General features: G+C 32.9%; 1 protein-coding gene across 2 annotated transcripts in view; it reads left to right on the plus strand.

The window, feature by feature from the left end:
- Nucleotides 1–13,626, plus strand: part of CDH9 (cadherin 9) — a 107,270-nt gene that overhangs the window by 65,676 nt on the left and 27,968 nt on the right. For both annotated transcript variants that reach the window (XM_019749047.2, XM_074329045.1), the window contains one exon: nucleotides 10,592–10,886. In XM_019749047.2, coding sequence (XP_019604606.1) covers nucleotides 10,592–10,886 — 295 coding nt within the window. The remainder of the gene's footprint in view (nucleotides 1–10,591; nucleotides 10,887–13,626) is intronic.

A 13,626-nucleotide genomic window follows, 5' to 3' on the forward strand; every position in this document is an offset into this window, starting at 1 on the left:
TCAATTTAGATTGTAAAATACTTTCTTGCTCTGCAGAAATATTTACACAAGTCTGATTTTAATTTAATTCTACAAATCAATTTGCAAACCATTTGTTCACCCTATACCTTTGTCAGAGAGCTTAATGTAGTAATTTCCTTATGCATCATATATTCCAACTGACTGAGATGGTGACCCAAGAACATTATTCTGTGAATTTTAGTTATGTTTGGTTTGTGGACATAATAATATCCCAGTTAAAATAGGAAAGAATATAGGACATTGGCTTCCAGGTGTGATGACAAAATTTTGCCCCTCTACTTATTTAAAATCAAAGAGTTATACAATAGTGAAGACTGTCTTTGTTTATTGTAGTCAGAGATTTAAAAACAATGACAAAAGCCATATTTTTTGATGACCTACTATTATTTACATTTAATATAGTATTCACATAATTGAATTTCCTTTGACTCTCTAAAACACTGGCATTTAAAGCCATCAGACATCTGATAGCCTCTCCTTGTAAATGAATAATCCCTATTTTACTATTGATGACAACTCTGCTGAAGTTATTATTAAATTAATTGATATAATCAGAGCTTTTTCTCTCAAGACGAATTTCCAGCCATTGCCAATCTCCTGAAAAAAAGAGCTTTCTCTACTGTCCCTGTTTGCTTAGCAAGATGTTTTTTATCATTCTGACAACATTCTAGGAATATTATTTCAATACTATTCAGAATCTCCAGACGATCTCCTGACATATCCACAGAACATTTGAAACAGCAGGGCCCATGTTTATCAGTCACCACACAACTACTTGCAATGGCAACATGAGCAGGAGTTCAATTATTTCCTCTGTGGGGATAACAAGTCCTGAGGACTCTCCTTCCTTTTGTCCTTGGTCACCATTAGATCTGAGAGGGATAACTAAGCGTACCATTCTCTTGTCCTGAGATGCTCATTTATAAATTGCATAGTCATGACCCTCCCTGATATACTAATACTTTTAGGAGTACCTTTCTTCATATGTTATAGCTCTCATTTCTATTTATTACTTTTTTGCATCTAAGTCTGAATTTTAAGCTTAGCAGCATGTTATCTACCTGCAGAGATTGTAATAAAAACAGCCTTACCAACACTTCTCAGCTACCCTCCACCCCACCTCTGTGCATTTGAAAGATTTGGCTGGTAGAGAATCTAGGGCAAGCCTTGCCGCATGGTAATGGAATCACATTCATAAGTACGTTTAGCATTAATTAGGCAATAAGAGTTGACGTTATGACTGATTCCAAAGTAGTTGTTGAAATATGCACTGGTAAATTCAATGACATTGGAATTAGGCCTTAGGCATCCATTTGATATATAAAAATATTAAATGGCTCTGGCATCACCAGATAAGGAATATGGGTGAAAATGTTTATTAGGTGAAAAGTTGTTTCCATAATTGCATTTCCCCAATCCCCCATTCCTATCTCTAGATTCTATAAACAATTCTAGTGAGATCTCCCCTTCCTACCTCTCATACTCAAACTGAGAGCATGCTCATTTAAATGATTAGTCCAATCCATAGAGCTTTTCAATCACTCATTTTTAATAATAAGTGTTTCAATTGCCTATTGAATAGAGCACTTCTCTGTGTGTATAATAAGTGCTGTGATATATTCATATAAGCTGTGAAGTATATTCATAATTTCTTTATAATAATAACAATGTAAAAAAAGTATATTCATACTTTCTGTATAATAATAACAATGTAAAAGAACGTGTAACTTGAGTAGAAGAAAAATCTACCTTTAAGACTAGCATACAACACACTATCCTTGAAAATATGTTGGTATATTTTTTAACATTATTAAAACATCAGAAATAAATATTATAACTGTTTAAATAGTTATATTTTTTAATAACTGTCATCAATAGATCTCATGTCTTTCTTCATTAAAAATCAAACAAGAAATTAGAAAACGCAAAATATATTTTAAAGGATATGTGAGCATAGTTGATAATAAGAGGTGGGCAATATGACATACGTTTGCAATAAAAACAACAACAAAAATAAAAATAAAAAAAACACTTTAAACAAAAATCAAAACAAGCAAATAATCCAAAACCCTTACTTTTAATTTTTAAAAGAAAATTGAAGAGGGATAAATTTACTTTGACTTTGCAAATTTCCCTTTAAATGTTTTATTAGTCTGAGTTCTACAGAGAATCAGCAACTCAGGATATAACTATGGCTCCCAATTCAAATACCCATCCTATCCAGAAACACCTTCACAGACATATCTAGAATCATGTTTAATCAAACACCTGGGAAGCCACGTCCCAAACTGACACATAAAATTCACCATCACAAGTCCACTGCTTATAAACTTCACACCCTTACACACTTCCTTAGACCATACTTACTGTCCAAATACAGATTTGTAATTTTGCCTGACATGATACAACTACCCTGCATATACCTGAAATCACACTGACCCCTTCTCCAGAAAAAGAGATAAAGTCATTTAGTGATTTTTACTCTTCTCCTTGATAGCCTATCCTATAACTTAAATGCAACAATGTAAAATTGACAATACTTAAATACTATAATATAAAGACAATTCATCTTAGATTACATGATAAAGGAATAAGAGAGGAAAGAAAACAATGTTTGCTTAATTTATACACAGAAATATACGTCCATTGCAAAATAAGGAGGAAACACTTATGACAATTACACTCCTCATTTCTGTAACTAGTCATGTGATCATCGCTGGTATTCGTAAGTATTTTCTTCCACCACCAATTCTGTATTCCCTTTGCCTTTACCAAGCAGTTCATCTGGTTGTAGTATTTTATCAAACCTTTATTCCTGAAAAATCTAGACCATTATTAGTCTTGTATGGACTCGGTTGTTATAGTTTTCCATTGATTTTCATCACAGGACATGGTGATACTAAGAGGCGCCCAAAGGGATTTCTTTGATTCTAGACATACTCTTCCTTGCATCCAGTGTGGATTAGCAGTCCAATTTTCCATTTATATCCAGGCTCAATAACCACAGGCAGTACATACAGTAACTCCCTTCTTTGCCTATTGATTTAAAGGGATAAGGAATCCAACGTGGCCAGGAAGTAGTCTTCCGGTTCAGTAGAATCATTGTTATGTCTCCTTGTGTACATTCCTCCTGCTGGAATTATGAACTCTAGGCCAGCATAGTATAAGGTCCCAGGAACAGGGAGAAGGATTTTTGCTAGTGGGTCACTAAGAATAATTGTGATGCTACTCCCACTTCTACCCCTTGATTCTTGGACCCATGAATCCTGCCTATGGGAGAAACAGCACCATATATGGGATGCTTACTGGAAGCATGTACAGCCGTTTAGAGATACTTGTTCCAGCCACTTGGTATTGGCTCCTAGCTGTCACAATAATTGAGTCTTCAAAAGGTCATTCCACCAGTCTATCAAATCCACTGCTCCAGGGTGATGTGGATAATGGGTAAGACCAATGACATCCGTGAGCATTCACTCACCGCTACTCTTCTTTTGCTGTGATTTCCTTGATTAGAAGCAATGCTGTATGGAATACCCTGATGATGGATAAGGCATTTTGTAAGTCCACGGATGGTAATTTTGACAAAAGCATAGCATGCAGGTAAGGCAAATCCATATCCAGAGTCAGTATCTATTCCAATAATAAAAAAACACTGCCCCTTCCATGATGGAAGCCGTCCAATGTAATCAACCTGCCACCAGGCAGCTGGTTTATAACTTTAGGAATCGTGCCATACTGGGAACTCAGTGTTGGTCTCTGCTGCTGGCAATTGTGCATTCAGAGATGATTATAATGAGATGGTCCTTAGTGAGTGGATGTTCATGTTGCTGAGCCCATGCATAAATTCTGTCCCTGCCAGCATGGCCACTTTGTTCATGAGCCCATTGAGAGATAGACATGGCTGGGGAAAGCAGCTGACTGATATACACAGAGCATGTCATCCTATCCACTTGATGATTAAGATTCTACACTGCAGAACTCGTCTTTGGTGAGCATTCATATGGGATACAAATACCTTCACGTGTTTTGTACTTTCAGAGAGGTCTGTCGAGATGCCTCTTCCTCAAATTTCCTTGTCACCAATTTTTCAATCATTTTCCTTCCAAGTTCTTGAACATCCAGCCAAACCTTTAGTGACAGCTCATGAACTGATATAATTGCATGTCTGGCCATTTTTCTTTTCAAGTTAAAACCAACAAACAACAACAAAAAAGCCCGCCAAAAAACAAAAACAAAAAAACTAGGTGCAATTCTTGATGTTCTGCCACTGAGAAGATTTGTATTCACTGCTGTCCTTCAAGTATGTTCCAGAAAAAGGATGTAGTAATGAGGCTGTCCACTTTTTAGTGGTGCCTGAATATCATGCAGAACTATCTTTACACCAGTCCCAAGACTTTTCTTCTTCTGTCAACTGACTGAAGGAGGCCTTGTCAGGACACAGGGGCATGCTGGGAGAGGTAAGTCACCATGGTAAGAGTTGGGACCATGGTCATTTGAGCCACTTCTTCCTGTAACTTAATTTTGCTTCCATGGCATGTCTAGGCCTGATCCTGTATATTCCACTTCATTTGATGATGGAGTACTGCTATACACACTCAACTTTATGAATTGATGGATCAGATGACACCAATTCATGACGAACAGCTCAGGTTGCATGGTAACTTGTGGCCCATGGTTATGTATTCAATTTCTAAGGCCCAGTAGCAAGCCAAGAGCTGTTTCTCAAAAGATTAATTATCCATGCAGGATAGCAGGGCTTTGCTCCAAAATCCTCAAGACCTGCACAGTAAGTCACCTATAGGGTCTTCCAAGGGATCCAAACAGCATCCCTATTTGCCAACGACACTTTAAGAACCATTGCATCTGATGGATTATGAGCCCAAGTTGCAGGGCAGCTCGCGCAGCAGCCCAGTCCTGTTGCACAGACTTCTCAAGTTCTGGGTCCCACTAAAACTAGCAGCTTTTCAGGTGACTTAGTAAATAGATATGAATAATGCTCCCAAATGAGGAATATAGTGTCTCCAAAAATCCAAAGATGCCCACTAGGCATTGTGCCTGTTCTTCATTTTTTTTTTTTTCCTTTTGGTCGTAGGGTGTAGGGTGGCTAGATATAACAATTTATCCTTCACCACTGGATAAGTTTGGGTACCCACTGAGCCCACTTAAGAGACTAACTTCAGGTAAAACTCCATTAATCGCCCGACTTCCATATTCTCCTACTCTGGTTGGAAGAGCACACTAATGTTTTGGGTCTCCTGGAACCAACGTCAGTTCAGAGCCAGTGTCCAGTAATCCCAAAAGGTCTGATTATTTCCTTTTCCCCACTGCAGTTACCCTGACAAAAGGTGTAGGTCTTTTGGTGGAAGGCTGAGAAAAAAACTAACTGTATAAATTTTGGGGCATGTTCTTCCTCAAGGGGAATCAGGATTCTCTTCATATAAGGGGTTCTGGGTTTGTAGACTGGTTCAAGTTTGGGAATTAATTGAGGTGTCATGCTTCTTTGTTTTTATGATTTAAATTAGTCTTTCGTTCTTTTGATCTTGAACTGATCTGCCTTTACAGATGAGAATTTAGTAGGTTTCCTATCTATTTCATTTCTAGAACACTATGATCAGCTTGCCAATGCCACAGGTCTGTGTGTTAGACGACTCTGACTACTGCCCGTTATGATAATTCCACCACCTTCCTTTTGGCAGTTGGATGCCACCACCTGGCCCCTGCCACTCTGGGATCCAATTACTCCCAGTGCATTTAGGTTTCCCAATTCAGTGACTGCAGTTCCCATTTCAAGGCCTTGCCTGCATAAAAGAGTAATTGCAAAGCTCTTCAAGGAGGCTGAGGCTCCCTCACAAATATCTTTCTCACCGTAGTGGTGAAAGGATGTCTTTTCAGCCCTCTAAGTGTGAGTGAGTAGGTCTTAAACAACAAGCCTATTCTACAATCCAGTCTCCCTGAGCACTATAGATTATCTTTCTCTGGAAAACCCAGACTAATACAAATTTTATTTATAAAAATATAATTTATACATTATATACACACACACACAAAAGTGTAATTTCTAGTCTTGCTCTAAGACACACAGGCAGAGAGAGTGAATTCTCTTTTACTCACACTAGTGTTATATCCAGGCCTTTAAAGGATTAGATGAGGCCCGCTCACATTGGGGAGGGCAATCCACTTTTACTCAGTCTATAGGTTCAATTGTTAATCTCATTCAGAAGCATCACCCAGAATAATGCTTCACAAAATATCTGGGCACCCTGTTGCTCCATCAAGTTGACATATGAAGTTAGACCTCCCAGATATATTTTAAGTTTCTAGCCTATCTTATATGTACATGTTTAATTTTTCCAATTTCTATAAAAAATAAAGAAGGGCAAAATTGAAAATTATATTGTTGGAAAATAATAGTTAGCAATTTAGAAATGTACCTAAGAATCATTGTGTTTTTAATGTATGTATTCAAGTTTATAAGAAGTAAATAAGTGATTTCTAGGGAAAGGAGGACTATTTGGTTCATGAAAATCTGAAGAAAATAATTATACTTTAGTACTTATATTTCATAAGCTGTGTTATATGGGATTTGTTCTCTAATAGGTACACGATACGCATAAGGTTTCTATTTTATTGTGTTTCACTGATCCTATAAAAATGTTGAGTGTTGCGTTCATTATAAGATTTTTAGTTATATTTTGATTATCATATAAGAAGGTTTACTATTGTTATCTATCAATTCTAAATGTATGACTTAAAATCAATAATGTACACGATAGAGAAATTCAGTATTTTAGGACAATAGTTTCTTTTTTTATTATATTGCACCAGAAAACAACTATTGGGAGCTTCCATTCTTAAAATGAAACTGTGAATTAAAGACACTTTTAAAATGTGTGTTGAATTTGTGTCAAATAATTATTTTAAAATTACATTTTAAATTAACAAATGAAAAATATATACATATATATAATATATTATTGTGGCAGGATTTAAAACAGGTAGGGATATGTTAATAAATCAAAGTTATAATAATTTAAATATATAAATGACTAAAATAAAATCACTTTGTCACAGATATTTCACTTTTTAGTAAAATTTTAAACTTTTTGATAATATACTTACTCTGAAAAATCTAGTAACTCCATAAATATTTTAATTTCTTTTGGATATCATCCTCAGTCCAAACTGCATACTTTTACTGCTGAACTGTCCTTGAAATGTTTTAAATTGAATATTCAGAGAAAAGCATAGTGATTATGATTACTACTATGTTTAGGTAAATATTTTCCAGACTCCAAAATATTTTAAATGAGAAAAGAGTGTTTGAAAAGTAAACTGATAGATATTTGAATCTAAGTAAGATTTAGAATCATATCTGTGTGACAGATACAGATTCAGTTCCCTTCACATTTTAATACATCACTATAAAGTGTTAAATGAAACATTTATTAAATGCAATAAAATAAAGATATAACAATATTGTATTATAATATTATAATTATGTTAACTACAAGGAAAATAATGGGGAGAGATAAGGAAAAATCTAAACCAATGTTAATTTGTGTGGACATATGTAAAATTTCCATTTAAATTTTGTAACAATATGCACTGGTTCCTGCTTTTTATTCTGGCTACTTATTAATTTCCATAAGACAAGCATTGGATAAGATTTCCTGACATAGAACACGGTCTTTGTCCCAGAGCACTTACTATTCTACAACATTTTTAGTAAATGTCAGCATTACCCCTGATTAGTACTGTTTCAGTCTGAAAATATATTTGACAACGTTGTCAATCGACCAATCTTTCATGTTTCCTTTTCTGAGTGTATAATTGTGAGAACAAGAGTATAGCTGTGGGAGACATTTCATACTTTATTTCATATATTGTTCCTGGCTATTATGTACTTATTTTTCTTTAATTTCATTGAGAAATTAATACAAATTTATTCATAAAAATGTATAAAACATGCACAGCTTAAAAATGCAGGAAACAACTTATAAAATATTTAACTGTTTTCAATATTATGTATCTGTTGGGAGTAATTTTATAAACATAAATATGTAGAAAGTTGAAATTACACTCTATATACTTACTTAAATTAGTTACGCCCAACAGATGTATACATAGACCATAATTTTAATGGCCACAGACAATACTATTGCACATTAATTAGCCTAACCAAATTAATAAGGTGAACTTTTTAGGTCTTTCCACAATTTTTGCCAAATTAAATGTAGCTTCTAATAAATACCAATTATCTATATAGCTATGTTTTTCATTCTTATTTCCTTTCATTAAAGGTATATTTTCTTTTTCTCTTCTTAGAATAAAAGTACTAGCAATATAAGGATATATGTATATATGTGTGCATATTATATAATAGTTTGAAAGAAGTATTTGAAAATACAATCATTAAAAGAATGTTATTGACATATATAAATGTCTAAACTGTAATTTAATTAAAAATGGTGTCTTACATTATTTATGATCTGATTTTTCCAATAGTCAATGTCAATTAAACATGTATATGTATGAAAACATACTGTTTAAAAGAAGAGGGCATATTTGTGTGTGTGTTTTTTAAAGAAATTTGTTGAGATTGTAATTATTTACAACAAAAATATCCATAATTTTATTTTTTAATTAAGAAGTTAGTGGGCATGGTAATCAATTTTCACCAAAAATGAAAAGTATCATAATAGAAAAGTGAAATGTGCTTTATAATGACAGGGCAGGCATGTCTATTCAATCTACATAGTCAGGGAAGACATCCCTCAGAAGAAAATTTTTAAATGAGATACGATAAATATTTAGCTAGGGGAAAACAGAAAAAAGAAAGGATGTTAAAAGAATAAGGGAAAACATATGCGAACATCAGTTATAAAAGCTGGTACTGGTCGTCTGAGAAATGAAGAAAGTAAAACAAGCAAACAAAACAATTGTTACATATAGAATGCATAGTGAAGTGGGTAAAGTTGGCAGCTATGTATCTGGAAATGAGAACAAGATTATGGATGATGTATAAATACAGATATAACATCCAAACAATTAGAATAACAATAAAAGTAAAGACTATTTTTAAAAGAATATTATCCTCTAATAGGAGAGGCTTAGTACACACACACACACACACACACACACACACACACACACACACACACTTTGCCCAATAACTGGAATTTTCATGAAACTAACCCTGGCTTGTAAGACTTTAGATTCACGGTTCTTATGCACTGTGCCTTATTGATTTTTAAGCTGGGAATGACATGACCAGATTTGAGATATAGAAAAAAGAACTTCTTTAGTATGGAAAATTGTTTGGAGTAGAGCAGAAAGGGAGGCAAGCATCCACGAGGAGATTGTAGTAGTGGTCTACATAAGACAGGATGGAGGACAAAACAAAGCTGGTAATCATTCTGATGGAGACAGATAGATGGTCAGGAAGATAGTCCAGAGAAGAAAAGGCTGCAAATAGATACCTTAACATCGGCTTTAAAAGTGAAGGAGTAAAATGTGAACCCTATGTTTTCAATTTTGGCTGACATAAAAAACAGATTAAATATTCACAAAATTCACAGATGGAATTGACACCAAAGAAATAGGTGGAGCCACGATGTAATGAAATTGGGAAGTATATGATAGGAGACAACATAGTAGGGATAAGCTAGTTAAGACTCAAGTTTCAGAATAGTGTCCAATTTGAAGAAATGTTGAGATTTCTTTTTTCCAATGCAAAATTTCTGTGACTACATGATTCATTTACTTGTTTTAAATACACAAAACATCCTTCTGCATTAAGAAGTTTACTTTCAAGATAGGTGTGTATCAGAAGAAGGAAGATGATTTATGAAAAAGAATCCTATTTTCATGAAATTATTTATGTGGTCATTGGAAAAATCCCTGTGTTTTATATCACTCGAAATTTCAAATGTCCATAAAATATACCAATTTCAAAAAATTAGAACATTGTGTTTGAAAGAGTACCTACTCAAAAGAGAATAATCTATGAGATTAAAATTCTCTGTGATTGGTCTCTGTGATGACACAGCCTGTCATCAACATGTACAAACAATATGATATGGAAGGGAAGTAAAATCACTTTAAATTTACAATGCATATCCTAAACTTTTCACCATAATAAGTTCAGAAATTTCCAACATCAAGCTTTTTCAGTTGAATTATTTTAAATGTAATCAAGAGTATATTATTATTTTACACTCAAGATCTAGGTTAGTGTGCTTTTGTTGTTGTTGTTGTTGTTGTTCACGTACTAGAGGTTTAAACTTTGGTAGCATTCTATTCAAAAATATCTTGGAAACACTGTGTTCTGAAAAAAAGATAGATTCATTTTTGTAATTTAAAGTTAGTCCCTGGTGATATATAAATATATTTCTTTAAAGATTTTGAGAATAATAAAACTGAAATGCTTAGTTTCTCCACAGTGAAAATCAAGATAACCATTGAGTCATTGTTCCAGTGATGTATGGAGACAAACTTATGTACCAAAATTATTTTTTCTGTAATAACAATGCATATATTTATAGTACTCTTCTTTTCTACCTTTCTGAAGCTTCACACTGACCAAGATAAAGGAGATGGAAATTTAAAATACATATTAACAGGAGATGGGGCTGGCAGTCTATTCGTTATAGATGAAAATACAGGAGATATTCATGCTGCAAAGAAATTAGACAGAGAAGAAAAATCCCTGTACATTCTTCGTGCCAAGGCTATAGACAGAAAGACCGGGCGGCAGGTGGAACCTGAATCTGAATTTATCATTAAAATCCATGATATCAATGACAATGAACCAAAATTCACAAAAGACTTTTACACTGCCAGTGTTCCTGAAATGTCTGGAGTCGGTAGGTATATGCTAATCAATGTAAATTAACTTTTTTATTTGCTTGTTTGTTAAGGTAATTATTACGGACACATGGTTATGATATGTGGCCTCTTTTAAGATAAGAACCCTAACTGAAAACTAGTTAGTGTTAGCTATCTCACTTCCAATTATTTTCACTTGAATGTATGTTAATTGAAAATAATTAGAAGATTTCCTGCTATGTTGTAACTGATAAAATGATTAGTACTGGGAACAGTTACTCCATTGCATTTCAACGCACATCTTCATCTCAATTCAGCTGCCATTCAAATAGCAGTCAAGGTGAATGTATTTTTTGCCTTAAATGAAAAGAATATCAAATAGTGTCAGCAGTTTTGAACAATTTTGCTTGCATTATTTTGCATAATAACAACTGCTGCTTGCATTTGACAAATTTCTTTTGATTGTTTCATTTGATCATTGAAACAACATCATGTGGTAAGCATGGGAAATAGAATCTTAAATCCCCATCCTGTTAATTAGGAAACCAGCATCCATAAAGATTAAGCAACTGAATTAAGATCAAATAACCTGGTAGCATAACAACAATATCTTAAGTCTTCTTATGTTATTTTAGTTACATTCCACAAGTGCATAATGGCTCATTTTGCAAACTGAAAATATTTGTTTCATTTTTTTAAGGTTGATATAGTTTTAAATACTATTTGTTATTATGTGATTCTTTTATTGTATGTATGATGATTTTCAACTCTACTTATGTGAAGGGTTTAGATTTGTTAATGAGATAATAAAAGCTGACTCTTAAATCATAATATATTTCTGAAAAAGAGTAATATAAACTTAAAATCTAAAATATGCAACTAATTTTCAAAAGTTTATGATATTGAGTTGAATATTAGTTTAAAATTAGTTTTAAGTATATAACTGTGACATCATTCTGATTATTGCATATTAGTCTAAAGTAGTTACTTTATGAGGAAAAACAAACTTCTATCCACCTTTACTGAAATTACATCCTGTAATGTAAATATTTCTTAACTGTGCCATCTAGCCAGAAGAACCCACATTTTGTAGAAAGAAGTTATAACTTCCTCTAATGTCAAATGAAGTCTCTTCTATCCGAGAAAAGTACAGTTCTTCGGCTTTTTCAGACATTCATCTCAATAATATAAAAGAAACATCAAATTAGAGAGGAGGCCTATGAAATCATAAAGACTAGGATGAAATATGAGTGCATGTGTTTTCTTTAGTATTTTTAAATATCTGTTACCCTGGTACAGTTCTCTGGAAAATCCTGGATTGGTCCACAGAGGTCACCCACTGAATTTAATACATCATGATCTCTGTATGGTCTTATAGAGATGAAGATACATCGAAATTGTACTCTTCAACTTCCCATTGATGAGCGTTCTAAAGTACTTTGGCTTTTTGATTAACACCCTTTAACTTTTGCTAAACATTATTGTTTATCTTGTACATGTTATTTTTCCAGAGATTTTGACACGTAATAGTACAGCTTTTACTTCTCCTTCTCCAAAAAGTTTGATGTACTATAGGAGTAAAAAAGTATAATTAAGATGAGAGTTGTTTGAATAGGATAAATTTTGATAATAATTAATTTAAATTAGAAAAACTTAAAATTTTCAAAGCATTACCTGATTTTCAAAAAATTATTTATTAGAGACTATTGATATTTAAACTCAATTAACCTGTGTTTTCTCCTATATTATTTTATGTATTTAATGGAATATTACCTATCTACCTAATTAAAATATATTTTTGTCCTCTGAAATACTAATATAGTCTAGATTATATTAATTTTTTATCAATTATGTGATATGATTAGGACTGGATTAAGCACTTCTATATTTTAAAAACCCTCTCTTGTTCAATATTCATAATAAAATATAGGATATATGTCTATTCATGGAAGAAGTCTTAAAGATGATCTTGTTCTAAAGAATGTTCTTATAAGACAATTTATATTTAATTCATATAAGCTTTAAATTGCGGGCAGTACAATTTCTGATTATTGCAGGCCTTAAAAATGAGAATTTTGGTCACTACCATTTGCATTCTCTCCATTCCTACAATTCCAAAAACTTTAAAAAAAAGCATAGAGCAGGTAGCAGTATGTCTCTGGTTGCCACTTTGGTACTAATAAAAATTTAAGAACTACAGGTAAGTCTTGGTCTTATTCATAGAGGAGAGTTATTAATCTTTATTACTCATATTGACATCACTGCATTCATTGCTTTCTCCTTGGCCCACTCATAGACTTTGTATGTGTCTATTTTTAAATAGAAATATATATATATATATATATATATATATATATATATATATATATATATATACACATATGCATATATATGCACATATATATGCATATAAATGTATATATGTGTGTGTATTATAAATGTATATAATATGTATATGCAGAAGATAGAATACTTAGTTTAATCATCTCTTTTAATAACTAAGTAAAATTAAGCCCAAATAGTTAAACTGACTTGCCTCAAAACACAGAGATATCTTATAACTATACTAGTTAAAAATAAAGAAAAACGCTTAGTAAATTCAGACATAGCTAGATACTTTTAATACCTTGCTATTTTCCTCTACTGCAATAAGTCATGCTTATTAAGCAAAACATAGTTTGGAAAACATCTAATTTTATTATATCGTTAGTAACTCCTCAAAAGCAGCATTTTTCTTATTTTATTGTTTTAATTCAAATGCTCCCCTCAATAAAATTA

Source organism: Rhinolophus sinicus, linkage group LG03, assembly GCF_036562045.2.
Source record: "Rhinolophus sinicus isolate RSC01 linkage group LG03, ASM3656204v1, whole genome shotgun sequence".
Lineage (NCBI taxonomy): Eukaryota > Metazoa > Chordata > Mammalia > Chiroptera > Rhinolophidae > Rhinolophus > Rhinolophus sinicus.